This window comes from Lissotriton vulgaris, chromosome 12 (assembly GCF_964263255.1).
Source record: "Lissotriton vulgaris chromosome 12, aLisVul1.2, whole genome shotgun sequence".
Lineage (NCBI taxonomy): Eukaryota > Metazoa > Chordata > Amphibia > Caudata > Salamandridae > Lissotriton > Lissotriton vulgaris.
The window spans coordinates 755,083,186-755,097,953 of NC_141700.1; the positions used below are offsets into that span (position 1 = coordinate 755,083,186).

The 14,768-nt window shown below is 47.3% G+C and overlaps 1 protein-coding gene across 1 annotated transcript in view; it reads right to left on the minus strand.

Annotated features, from left to right (window-relative positions):
- The window catches only part of SLC25A35 (solute carrier family 25 member 35), a 50,187-nt gene extending 35,924 nt beyond the window's left edge, over positions 1-14,263 (minus strand). The window contains exon 1 of the mRNA XM_086946048.1: positions 13,751-14,263. Within this exon, the coding sequence (XP_086802174.1) occupies positions 13,751-14,107 (357 nt within the window). The 5' untranslated portion in view covers positions 14,108-14,263. The remainder of the gene's footprint in view (positions 1-13,750) is intronic.
- Positions 14,264-14,768: the final 505 nt, after the last annotated feature.

Sequence of the window (14,768 nt, forward strand, 5' to 3'; positions counted from 1 at the left end):
GCCCGGAAAGTAAGAATTCAAGCCACTGGTGGGCCACCCAGCAGATGCCCAGCTCGGTAATGCGGGCTAGAAGCTGCGCACGATTGACCGTGTTGAAGGCTGCTGACAGGTCTAACAGCACCTGGGGGCACGGTTTCTTATTGTCGGCCATAACTCTGAGCTCGTCAAGTACTGATAGCATTACCAGCTCAGTGCTGTGGTGGGGTCTGAAGCCCGCCTGCCGCCCTTGGAGTAACTGATGTTCCTCCAAGAAGACAGAGTGTTTTTAGGATGTGTTGCTCTATGACTTTCGCCAGGTAGGGAAGCTGGGAAATTGATTTGTAGTTTTTAAGAGTGACCCTGGCTTCCTTCAGGCCGGAGGGAAGGTAGCCTGTCTCTAAGGAGCGGTTTAGTAGGGCGAGGATCTGTCTTTCAAGACCGGGGAGGGGCCATGCGAAAAACCCTTGGAGGACAGGGGTCTGCATGGTGAGCCTGATTTGATATGGCTCATCAGGCCTGACAGGAAGGCAGGATCTAAATCAGGGAAAGAGGGGATCTGATTAGCAGGCGTGAGGGGCATGGGGTGCTGTTCTGCGGGGCCCGATGGGTCTGGGTGCTCTTAATCTCAGCTAGGATGTCCGTGTCCTTGTGCAGAAAATAGGTCTGGAAGGTAGTGCAGCCTACTGGTGAAGCTGTGGATCCTAGTGTTGACTTCTGGCTGAGTTCTTTTACTATTTTAAAAGTCTCTTTCTGTTTATTGGCTGCGCCCGTGATTCTTGCCTCATAGTATTCAGCCTTCCTAGTCAAAATGGCCTTTTTACATGAGCTAAGCAAGAGTTGGGGGGCAACGAGATCGGCTTGGCTGTCTGATTTCCGCCACCTTCTCTCAGCTTGGCGGAGGGTTTGCTTCCTGCCCCCCAGTTCTTCATTGAACCAGGGGGCACCCTTTCATTTATCTCTAACTTTCTCCCTCCATGCCGATGCTACCTGATCAATGGCTTTCTTAAGCGTGTTGGTGAGGGCAGCGCACTCCTAGTCCAGGTTGCCTGGAGTGGGTGCTTTTATGGGGAGTCTGAGTAAGGTACCCACCAGATTATCTGCCTCAAACCTATTCCAGCAGCGCACAATTTTCCAACCAAGTGAGGGCTGCAATGGGAGGCTATCCAGCAGGACCCAGCACCTAATCAGCGAGTGGTCTGATCAGGTGCACGTACTGATATGTGTAAGCCTGGTTAGTCGCTGGGAAGTCCAGATGAGGTCGAGTATGTGGCCCTTAATGTGAGTTTGAGTATTCACCAGTTGGTAAAGCCCTTAAGAGCACATGGCTATCTCGAATTGGCTAGCCTGCGACTCTCTGGGAGTTTCGTCCCAGTGATAGTTAAAGTCACGTGAGCAGAGATCACTGACTAACTCAGAGAAGAGTTTGTTGAACCTAGGAGTTGGACGTGGAGGGCAGTATGCCACTACTAGTGTGATGAAGGAGGATTTTCTCGAGATTTTAACACTAAAGTGTCTGCGTTCTCAAAGCTCTCCCGTAGACATTTAAATAAAAGATAGCCACTCCACCTCCTCTGGCATTGTCCTCCCTGTTGTGCCATAAAGCGTCAAATTCCCCAGGGAGTGCTGCAATCAAATCTGGGGCGGAGCCATCTCCTAACCAGGTTTCATACCGTTTTAGATTTTAGAGTGCAAATACAAGCGTGGCGTTTAAAACCAAGTTATAAACGATCAGACGTGGAGTTAAACGTTACGTTTAAAAAAACAGGATAAATCCTCATTAAAACGATTTAGGAAAGAGCAAACAGAGATTCCAAGCACAATCACTATCAAGTTGCTGTTCCAAAACATAAGAATAAATTGAGGCACATAGGGCGCACAAACTCCGAATGTTGGTTGCTGCCGTACTGACCCCGGCCTGTAGCACTCAGGCTTCAGTGCGCTCCTCCCAATGGAAAGGAACGCCAGAAACCAGCAGAAGGATGAAGGAAAACAGACTAACCATAAATATTTCACGGAATACAGATTTCACTTGGCTGGTTTAGTCACGCCAGTAAACGTAAATTAAGCTGTGAAATCAAAACATATAGGTTAGACAAAAGGGTTTAGTCAGCTAAGGTTTTCACCAAAATCGCATACGTCCAGGAATCCAGACAGACCAGAAGGTGAATGTATGCTGTAGAAGAGCGGCTTCCAAAGACTTGCCCATGGCCTTCCTTTGCTATGTGACTCGACAGTTCATGATGTAATCGGAGTCACTTGCAACAGACTATACCAACAAGGTTGTACGAGAAGCAACTCCTCTTACTTTTAACGCCCTTGGCATGTTCACCTTGTAGGCCGTGGTTACTCTATCTATTGTGAGGTGAGACTGGCCAACAGATGTTAGGTTGTACATGAACACAAAAGCAACAAATAAAGAAAGATGACTGAGATTTCTGCCGTCACCTTTTTCATTAACCTGGATCAAAGTTGACCTACTACCTAAAATGTCCCCAACTTAGTAGCCTATAATTACAGAATTTCGGCATGTGATTACTTAAAAGGGAAGATAAAACAGACAAGATGAATGTGAATTTCTTGTTTTAGAAGGAGAGCCCCCAAGACAAAATGACAATTTCGAAAAGAATGAATATGAAAAAATATGGTCATAAATTGACCTTCACCTCGTGATACACTGTGCCAAGTTTAAGAAAGCCCTGCAGTTCTTAAGTCAGACACTCAGAAATTGGTGTTTCTGAAGGTAACTCGACTTTTTATAAAGGTGCCCCAGATGTTTTGCTTTTATGACAGTGGACTTACTGGCATATTTTCTCTAGTGGCACTGGGAAACAACTAAACAGGCATGAGCCTCACCTCTAAACATGGAACAAGCCTGGCTAACCCCGATTAGCTTGCCTAGCTTTTAGGTAAGGTCAATGTACAATTGTTTCGAACTCGCACCTGTGATTTAACAGTGAGATGTTACATGTTGGCTCCAGTGTAGACTTAACCATCCATTAGTCACTTTAGAAGTATCACTCGTATCACTTGTCATTAGGAAACCTCGTTCAACCTGTATAAAAGCCTACCTTTGACATTAGCCAAGCTACCTATAATTGGCTCCTTGAAGCCAGCCAAGTCTGCAATAGTATGCAAATAGGACACCTACTATTGAGACTAGAATATCTCCACTATTAAAGATTCTTACTTATGGCTGTATAGGTTGTTGTAACATTTTCCTACGGTAAAAGCCCAAGTCATATGTTTCAATAAGTCAAGTTAGGAAATATCTGTAGAGGTGTACTGCATGTTGTTCAAATATTTGTTAACAAGCTAATTCAGTGGTAAAAACTGATTTTTTTGTTAAATATGTCGCAAGGCTGGTTTTATAAAGCGTGCTTTCCTCTGCCTGAAAACCTCAACAGTAAATTCATTTCTGACCAGGTACTCCCTTCTCTTCTCCTCCGTAAATAATGAGTTATTTGACGAAGTGTGAAATATCTTGGCCTCCTTGAAGAAGGCAGAGAGGAATTAATTAATTACATGAAATCCACTATTAATTATTGGGAAATGAAGAGCAGAACTGTCTGGAACCTTCTATGGTAGCATGGTTATGGAAACAGTGCTGTATGGATCCATTAGAATCCGTTTTGCTCCGCCCAATCGGTCTCCTTTCACAGTAGAATTGACCAGGCCTCAGAACAAGCCAAGAGAGGTCTTATAGGAAAGACACCTCAATTCTCGAAGGCAGCCCTTGGATGGGGAATCGGAGCTTTGCACACCAACAGGCTTCTTAGCCATCTTAGAAGTATTTTTCTGAGACTCTTTTGCCGTAAGTGAAGAGAAAATGTCATAAATGAGGACAGGCTCAACTGTGAGACTCCCTGAAAAAAAGACACCCTTGGCAGTCATTATTAGCTGATTTGACTCGGTAAGAGCATTTTGATGAGATGTTTGAGGGTAGAGCAGGTCTGCTGAAATGTTGTCCCTCTTGGAGCATCTGGTGCCAAAACAAAAAGGTTCAAGAAGGACCCCAAAATCGGAGTTGCAACTTTGTGAGTATATTGGTGGCTACTGCTCTGCTGAAGGGTAAAGACTAGGCCAGAATGTCAAACTCTTGACGGATAAGAGGCACTAAGCCTACACAATCCCATCTCCATTCCGAAGAGCCTGAAACCATAAGTAGGACAAGGTCAAACTCAACCATGGATGCTTTGTAATTTCTTGGCACTTTTAGACTTTAAAACTCTGGTGTCCTTTGCCTGATTACGTTGTTCTCTTTTATTAAATTGGTTGCAGAACTTTTTTGGCTTCTTTATGGACTTTAATATTGGGTTATAGCCGTTTAAAAAACTTTAATCAGAAACTTCAAGAGATCCCACATTTAAAAAAAAGCACAACAACGTCACTTTTGTTAAAAGCCTGCACTCTTACAATATTCTTACAACTAGCAGCCGTCCCGACGTTGTCCAGGGTTGAAAATGTATTTTTATTCACTTTGTTGCTGATGTGTTTGTGCACCTTTCTGATGGCTGCTTTTATTTGCTGCTTGTTCACTGTATTTGTATGTCCTTGTTTGTGCCTGCACGTTGTCCGTTTTTGTATTTTTGTGCCATCAATGTGCGTTGTTGAGTGCCTGTTACACTGCCTCAGCGTAGTTGTTAGTTCGTGTTGAATGTAGAAATGTCAATTTTTGCCTGTGTGACTGTTTGCTTGTGCTTGTTTTAATGTTATCAATTTCTCCTTTTCCTTGCTACTCTGGCTGTTTCGGTTTAGCCGTGTGACGGAGCCGTAATGTGCAACTCCGCAAGTGTTTACCGCAGCATTGAAATGTTCCGGTCCGGGCGTATCGTCCATATTTCTGTAATGCGACGATTTTTTAATTTCTCCTTTTCCTTGCTACTCTGGCTGCCTAGGTTTAGCCGTGTGACGGAGCCGTTATGTGTAACTCTGCAAGTGTTTACCTCAGCATTGAAATGTTCCGATACAGGCGTATCGTCCATATTTTAGTAATGCGCCGATTTTTTTCTCAACTTCCTGCTATTGCAAGTCAGTCAGCGTACGTTGGCTGTTAGCCGCACTCCTTTTAATGTGAAAGTAAGTACGCGTAGATTTTTATGGGTATATAATGAAACTTGTGGCTGAATTATTGTTTGGACATCGTTGTATGGTAATGTTAGTATGCGGCAGGCCATTTATCCGGCTATATTATTGATGCACACGATATTGACGGCCACAATAGAATGTAGTTGTAGTGCACCATAACGCCACGACGCACATGATCCGCCCACTGTAGTGAAGGTGGCGAAGTTTGAGGTCGATGAGACAGCACACGCCACGCACCCCAATGACGCCGACGACACACCCATGCACCATAACGCCACGACGCACACAATCCGCTCACTGTAGTGAAGGTGTAGAAGTTTGGGGTCGATTACACAGCACAAGCAACGCCCCCCAATGATGCCCACTGTCGTTTACACCGCCCAGAAGGGACTACTTTACCCCCCTATGTTCTTTTACCTTTCTAATGTACATGGTGCCCAGATGTATAGCCTATGTCCATCTGCTTTCACTCTTCTTTACAATGGTGTATTGGGTGTTATGATTGGTGCTGTACTTCTTGAGTTTACCCGCCTCAAAGGTTCCCAGTTCTCTCTTTATAATAGTAGTATAGAATAGATATAGATAGTACCCGTGAAATTTCAATGCAACCTTCACACCTTTTCTTGCTCCACATAAAAGGAGGTAGCAGGTAGGAGCTGTGTTAATTATTTCATCTCCAACCTGCATGCGAAGACAGCAGGGCAGGAGAAACAGGCTGAGTCCCAGCGACAGGCCCATTTGCATTCATGGTAGAGGGTCCCACAGCACCCCATGGTAGCACCTGGGGAAAAGAGCGAGGATAACACGGAGTCAGCAGCATAGCATGCAATGGATTAAAAGGCCGAGTGAGGCCCTTAAGATTGATCTCAACCCAGAAACAGGGTGGACGAGGATTGTGTACAAGCAGCCCAGGGGTCTTGTCATTAAATCAAAAGCCCGTCCTTTAGCAAGATAACAGCTATAGTACACATTGCAACGATAACAGCAGTTTTGGGGAAAATGCTGTGACTGAAAGGCGCTTTCGCTTGAAGGGGTGGGTGAGCATTTAACGGACGCTGGGAACAACAGCAGCTTGCTTGAGACACACCTTTACACGTGAACGTGCACTTATACACATGGCTGCAGCATAGCAAAACATAGCTTAATGAGTGATGAGTCTAGGGAAAATGTCAGCCATACTCCTAACTAATGTACTTAAAGATACCCAAGACAAAACCAGAAGAAACGCGTAGGATTCCAACTCTTTATTTCATGCCATGTCAATAGGACTAACTGCAAACCCACCTCATTGCATGGGCAGAGGGTTAGGTAGACTCATTTTCTGAGTCGACAGGAAACAAGTCTTGAAGCTCTTCCACTACCTGCCAGTCCTTGTGTCCCTGCAACACTACATTGATTCCCACTGAATCTGTAATGCAGACATGGTCAAACACTACCAAGTGTAATTACCCCCTCCCTGCGCCCCAATAGTTGTAATCTATTTACCAAGAGGACGCAGATGATCAGTGTTCAAAGACACCAGGAAAACGACCAGCACAGGGAGATCCATTTTTGAAGTTGTTGCAGCTGTTGCACAACAAAGTTGGTCAAAACTTGCTATCGCAGGATGTTCTCTCCCTTTTCTTCCATAGACTACTTAGCCCGCTCTTTCTAAGTTTGCACCATCAAAGAGGTTTGAGAAAGAAGTTAATTCTGGGTAAAGGAGAACTAGAATTGAGCCAACCACATTTGATCAGCTCCATAACGTCAGTAAGTACCTCCAACATTGTTAACCCTATTGCTACCCCTGCCACACCGACACTCACTGCAACAAATGTTAGTATTTTATTTGTGATGGGCAATGGTCAAACTGTAAAAAAAAAAAAAAAATGTTTAAAAGAAGTTCTGCAGGTAGAGCAGAGGGATGGGTGAAAGGCTATTTTCAGCAACAGCACCCTCCTCTCCCTCACTATTTCCAGCGTCATATACATCTCACATTACATATTCTTAAAAGCCTGGCAGGGCCCTACGCCGAAGCACCTTGCAATTTTTTGCCCCATTTATCAGAGATCAAAAGTGAACTTGCCTTGTAAAGGTGTCAAATGAGCACCACTTGATGTTAGCCTAGTGGAGTTAAATGACGACCCAAGCGTAATTGCATCCAGACTAATGTATTTTGTGTAAAGGTTTGTGTGGAGGTCCACAGTGAGCTCAAGATAGCAATCATGAGTATGGGAGAAACCACAAAGGATCCAATAACCAAGACTATCACAGGATTCAGACCAAATAAGTCTACTATGAAGGAAATTCGGAAAAAAAGAGGCTACCAGTGAACCAAAACCCCTCAAAAACTATAAGGAAACCCTCCAAAAAGCTACTTAAGCCCAAATTGACCGGGGAAGAGAGGTCCACGAGGACAAGCCCCAAGAAGGTGTTGGGGTGGGGGCTGAAAAAAAAGCTTTGAGAACTGACCTTACAAGGGACGCTCATATTGTTTGTGCTCATCAATGTGCTGTCAAGCAAACATGACGTTGCACCTTTTACAATTAACTTTAACTCTGCATTTTCTTCCAGTCCTGACTGATTTTATATAAAAATGTGAGGCCATATTCATGATGACTTTGCATCCAGGATGATTTTGCACCAAAAAGAGTCCCTATCCTCATGCTGATGCCAAACCAAGGGTGAGTTTGCAGCTTAACATGATTGCTGCTCCTAAAAGTTTTATACTCTCTTTTAGGAGTTGCTGCATCAAGGGTAACTTTGCACCTCAATGTCATTTTTAAATCTAAATGCGATAGTATCTCATAGTGATTTTGCACCACTAAATGTAATTTTGCACAAAAATATGATTTGTGCTCCTGAACGTTGTCTGCCCTTGTGCTGTTACATTTAGGGTGCGTTTGAACCAGGCCCGGCTCCAGGAATTTTTGTTTGGGTGGGCCAAGGGCGCATTTGGGTGGGCCACTGCGGGCTCAATGTGTCGCTTCTAGAGGTAGCCTACAAATAGAAAAAACTGTACTCTTGCGTGTGATAGAAGGGGATAACAGGAGATGCAGGGCCCTCCATTATTTTCCAAATCTCTTTCTAATCGTTAACACTCTCAAAAAGTGTTTTGATCCCCATGTAAGGTCCTTTTGATGGGCAGAAGAGGTTTCTGAGGTGGGAGTATCAGGCAAGTAACACTACTCAGCCTGCCTCGTTGCCAGCCTTCAGAGAGAATATCTCTTCATTAATACCTCCATCTGACCCCAGACTCTGCAGTACACTCCCTTCCAGGCCTGATCATCAATTTTCTACAATCTCTCTACAGTGCACCTTAACTCACAGCTAACCTTGGTCCCCAGCCCCATATCAGGCACCACCTGGTTTCATTCTCCATAATCCCACTAAAAAGATTTGTAAAATCACCTTCAAACTGAAAACCCTGAATATAAGAGTAAATATAATTAGCACACACTTTAAAATATGTTACACGGTGGCCCTAATGACCCAACTGCTAATTAAAATAGCAAAAACATTACAGGGTCTATTATAGCGCCGGTGCAAAAGTATTTATTGGTGTCCCACCACTGACCTCTTACTCGATAGACACCTTTACTACCACCCTCCAACAGTGCACTTCATCTCTCCTTAGCCCCTTTCAGTCATGACCTCCTCATCAGACTCCCTCCCTACCTGCCCCCCACCAGTGTCCCTCATCACTCCAAAGCCCCTCCCCATGACCACCTCCTCAGACTCCCACACAAATACCCTCCACCAGTGCCCCTCATCGCTCCATAACCCCTCCCCCATTGACACCCTCCTGAGTCCCTCACTGCCACCCTCCACCAGTGTCCCTCATCGTTCCAAAGCCCCTCCCCCATGACCTCATCGGATTCCCTCATTGCCACCCTCCTCCCAGACTCCCCCACTACCACCCTCCACCAGTGCCCCTCATCTCTCCGTAGCTCCTCCCCATGACCTCCCCCTCCTCGGATTCCCTCATTGCCTTCCTCCAACACTGGCCTTCATCTCTCCGTAGCCTCTTCCCCTCATGACCTCCTCCTCAGACTCCCTCCCTATCACCCTCCACCAGTGCCCCTCAGCGCTCCATAGCCCCTCCCCATTACCTCCTCCTCAGACTCCCTCCCTACCACCCTTCACCAGTGCCCCTCATCACTCTAAAGCCCCTCTGCCTCATGACCTCCTCCTCAGACTCCCTCCGTACCACCCTCCACCAGTGCCCATCACTCCAAAGCAACCCCCCTCATGACCGCCTCCTCAGACTCCCTCCCTACCACCCTCCACCAGTGCCCCTCATCTCTCCGTAGCTCCTCCCCATGACCTCCCCCTCCTCGGATTCCCTCATTGCCATCCTCCAACACTGGCCTTCATCTCTCCGTAGCCTCTTCCCCTCATGACCTCCTCCTCAGACTCCCTCCCTACCACCCTCCACCAGTGCCCCTCAGCGCTCCATAGCCCCTCCCCATTACCTCCTCCTCAGACTCCCTCTGTACCACCCTCCACCAGTGCCCATCACTCCAAAGCAACCCCCCTCATGACCTCCTCCTCAGACTCCCTCCCTACCACCCTCCACCAGTGCCCCTCAGCGCTCCATAGCCCCTCCCCATTACCTCCTCCTCAGACTCCCTCCGTACCACCCTTCACCAGTGCCCCTCATCACTCCAAAGCCCCTCTGCCTCATGACCTCCTCCTCAGACTCCCTCCGTACCACCCTCCACCAGTGCCCATCACTCCAAAGCAACCCCCCTCATGACCGCCTCCTCAGACTCCCTCCTTACCACCCTCCACCAGTGCCCCTCATCTCTCCGTAGCTCCTCCCCATGACCTCCCCCTCCTCGGATTTCCTCATTGCCATCCTCCAACACTGGCCTTCATCTCTCCGTAGCCTCTTCCCCTCATGACCTCCTCCTCAGACTCCCTCCCTACCACCCTCCACCAGTGCCCCTCAGCGCTCCATAGCCCCTCCCCATTACCTCCTCCTCAGACTCCCTCCGTACCACCCTCCACCAGTGCCCATCACTCCAAAGCAACCCCCCTCATGACCTCCTCCTCAGACTCCCTCCCTACCACCCTCCACCAGTGCCCCTCAGCGCTCCATAGCCCCTCCCCATTACCTCCTCCTCAGACTCCCTCCGTACCACCCTTCACCAGTGCCCCTCATCACTCCAAAGCCCCTCTGCCTCATGACCTCCTCCTCAGACTCTCTACCTACCACCCTCCACCAGTGCCCATCACTCCAAAGCAACCCCCTCATGACCGTCTCCTAAGACTCCCTCCCTACCACCCTCCACCAGTGCCCCTCATGCCCTCCTCCTCAGACTCCCTCCCTACCACCCTCCACCAGTGCCCATCATCACTCCAAGCAACTCCCCCTTATGACCTCCTCCTCATAATCCCTTCCTACCACCCGCCACCAGTGCCTCTCATCACTCCAAAGCCCCTCCCCCATGACCTCCTCTTCAGACTCCCTCACAAACAACCTCCACCAGTGCCTCCCATCTCTCCGTATCTCCACCCCTCATGATGCCCCCCTCGGATTCCCTCATTGTCACCCTCCAACAGAGGCCATCATCACTCCATAGCCCCTCTCTCATATGCATTTTATTTCTTGTATAGCGCTACTCGTAGTGTAGGGTATTACAGTACTGTACATCACACACACATTATGCAGACACAATGATTCATAAAAGTATCCAAATCAGCCTATAGGGAATGTCACATAAACTAATGAAGATTACCAGGTGTAGGAATCACATCTCATCCATGCTGCTGGGCAATATTTATTAAGAGGGTTGGGTCTGGAGAGCCACAAACACAGGATTTAAAGCATACCCCAGTGGTTGGCTGTACTGATTAAAAATTATATCTGCCCAAACTCTGTATTGCAACATTAGAATAATGAAATACTGGGAAAATTCGAACTAACTAGCAATACAAAAAAAAAATCTAATTATACCATTCTGGTTTGTATACACGTCTTTGATCACACTGTCCTATGTATCAAAGGATCTCTGTGACAAAGGCAGTAACCCACTGAGCTATCCACGTTAAGTACAGTTCTATTGCATTTAAATACTGCAAACCAAAAAAAGAACGCTCTCCAGCAAGATCAACAATCCCCAAGGTTATTTGGACATTTAGTTGTCGTGCATCCTTGCAGAACCACTCATGAATGATACCAACGATTTAAACACACGATGTAAATGAAATAAACACGGCGTTCTAAGTATGTCTTTCTCACAGATTTAAAAAACCCAATAGCCACACATTCTCTTACCTACTCCTTATGAACTCTGTCACAGCCGGATCGATTAAACAAACGGCTCAAGGGGTCAGGAAGGTCAGGAAAACGAAACGGCAAAACAAACTCCTCTTTACCAGCAGAAAAGAATTAATTATCCACAAATCCAGTTCCAACGAAAGGCTTTGTCCTCTTCGCAGTGCCCCTAATGTACCTGCACGAGTGGACGGGGACACAGCCCACCTGCCTAATAGGAGATGCGTGATTGAGGGTGCGAACCCAGGCCCAATCACGCAACTCCTAAAGAAAGATAAAGTTCGAAGAACGTTTTAACTTGCAGTGGCCATATTCTGCTGGCCTTGCTGATGTCACTGCCAGGGCCAAGGGTTATGTTTGGGTGGGCCAGGCCAAAGTTTGGGTGGGCCCGGCCCACCCGCTAGAACCGGGCCTGGTTTGAACACAAAAATTGGATGACTAACACACTTCATCATGGCCACTATCTCCAGTCCTAAACTTTTCAAGTACAAATCATTTTTGGCAGGTGTGTTATTCTAATTAGTTCAATGGAAACAAAGCAAATTTCAACACTTAGAATGAATTGGATAATCATGACGCAAAACTTCAGAATTGGAGACTTGGAAAGAGGTGCTCACCATACCCAAAAGTACCATCAAACATCATCACACAGAACCCCGAGTGCCTTTTGGAAATTTTAATTAGTGGCAATCTCAGAAAGGGCTCCTTGAGAACGACCAACTGTTTTTTTAATCTCCTGGACTGATACACGCTGCTTTTTCTTCTTAGTGTCAAAGAATACTGAAATCCCTTCCAGACAAAAAGTACTATCCCAGGTTAACATAACCAAAAATATGAAAACGAGAATTTGCATCATCCACAATGAAAATGGAAAGGTCATAATCCAATTCTCAGATGTTAATCGCCGTATCTTCACCACATAATGTAATACTTTGAAGCTCCAAGAAGTTGCTACCAGGGCTAGAGACGTTAATACTGCTACAATGCTCATTACCACACTACTACAACACTGCTAGTTACACCTCCTCCCCTCTTGTCAGTTTCCGATTATCAGCCACATACTCCACTCCCCCCTCCCCCCCCACTTCAAGGAACGAAGCCAGACAACATAATGCCACAATGAATCAAGGGACGTTTGGCCATAACTTAGAATAAGGATAATCATTCAGTGTATAGGCTAAAATACCATGAAGGACTAAACCCACGCCCCTCCCAGGAGGCACCATCATCCCTTGATACTGCCACCCACAATCAACAAATCTTTTGGTCCCACCCCAAACAAAAGCATAAAAGGCCTTGCCATAGGCATGATTCATGTTTGAGATTACTCACTTCATACTTCTTTACAACAAGTTCATAACACTAATTGTTATCCACACCCTCAAAATTATTTCTTGGAAACAGACAGAATCTGGATCACTACCGACATGACATGATACAAAGTGCAAACCACACTTTTCCCGGTTCTGTCCTCCCTGCCATCCTCCGTTGACACACCCACGCCCTGAGGAGCTCGAAATGTACATCACGCCCAATACTCGGCAGTGTTCTTCTACAATCATTACTGTAATGCAACATACTTGAATACTTTGTGACCACAAATCACCCGACTACCATAAGCTCCAGGGTTTAAACAAAAAGAACTCTACTCAGGCAACCTCAAAAGAATCATTTCCTCTCAACCAGCGAACCCCTCTCCCACTTATAACATGAAAGCTGCTTCCTTGGCGGTAGGTCTACCGTCTCCAATGTAATTTATTTATTCGCTCCCATCCCAGTCTGTGACCTTGGCTCCACTGCATTCATGGAAATCTGTCTCTGCTTAGCCTACAAACTATTATCTTACCACGAAGACACAACATGGTCTTCTTTGATAGAAAACAACAAAGAACTAAATACCCGCGGACTACAAGCACAGACAAAGCCAGCAGGTCTGGGGTAATGCGTAATCCTATGCACCTAGAAATGTGCAGATTGTGCGATACTACAATGGGTAACCTCTTTCTAAGCTGTCTGTCATTTTCACACCCTCAAGTTTGTGTTGCTGCTTCTATTTGTTTATTCCCTAGGCGTGCGTTGCAGCATCGAAAGCTTGAAAAATAAAAATAGCACAACCAAGCGGAAAAACTGAAAGTGACAGTTTGCACAAACACACAGCAACACATTTTTTTATAACAATATGAATTAAGGGCGCCGTATTCATTAACACAACATCTAGCGGGTTTGCATGTGTCACTTTTTCTTCAAAGACTTTGGTATTTAACTTCTTTGAAACTACATCACATCCCACCCAAATTTAATTTAACCTCTAATAACCGTAAACATTAGATGTATTAAGTGTCTACCACCACCCTCACACACTTTTCAACCCCACACCCGCCTTCCCCCCACCTCTGCCCACTTCGGCGCCCCTCAGCATCTCACCAGGTAGACGGGGCTGCCCAGCAGTGCCCCCAGCACCCCGGAGGCCGCGCCGGCGCCGGTGCTGCGCAGGGGTCCCTTGGTGTGCCCGGCGCTCTCCAGAGCCCCGTAGGCCCCCAGGCGCACGCCGTTCATGAAGAACTGGTAGAGCAGCGCGGGGGCCAGGCCGCGCTGCAGCGCCGCGGGGCCCTCGGCGCGCGCGATGGCTGCCACCGCCTGGAAGGCGTTGCGGTAGTGCGGCCGGTAGGTGCCCGGCGCGCGCAGCTCGCCCTGCAACTGCATCCGCGTCTTCACCACCTCCAGCGGGTTGGAGAACAGGCAGGCGCCGCTCGCGGCCACCCCGCTCAGGAGGAAATCCATCCAATCGCAGGCAAGGGGAGACCGGCCAGGGGGCCAATGGGCGACGAGCGCGAGACCACCAGCAGCGTAGCTCGCGGAGCCCAACTGTCGTACTCCCGCCAGGGGCCAATGGGAGACGAGCGCGAGACCACAATCAAGGAGGCACGCGGAGCAGACGTACGGGTACGGCCAGGCGCTCGCCGATGAGTCCAACTGTCGGACAGCCGGTCGCGGCAGGTTCCTTTAAAATATCTTCCGACCAGACAAGAAGCGAAGCCGTCCGGACAGGAGCTAAGTTGTCAAGCAAGTGTAAAGATGATATGGAAACGGGGCGAGCAGGCATCCTTCACCTGAAGGAAACAGTAGAGCATCAATGACGCACCAGAAACGATGAACCAATCGGAAGAAGATATGTGCCGGCCCTCAAGCCAATCAGCGTGTGACTTCAGCACCATCCCACCACACGCCTCTCCTTGTGCCCTGAAGTGTTGTCTGTGGGCATTGTGCTCCCAGGGAGGCATTAGGAACCGGTTTGCACCACCCCAGTCGCCTGATTCACTCTACCGGACGTGGTCTGTTGCAAGCACCCTGACTTCTACAAATGTCAGTGGGACTTTCCCACTATAGAATCAGGTCAATACATCCCAGCAGGAAGCGCCTCTTGCATAACTGCCAATTGTTA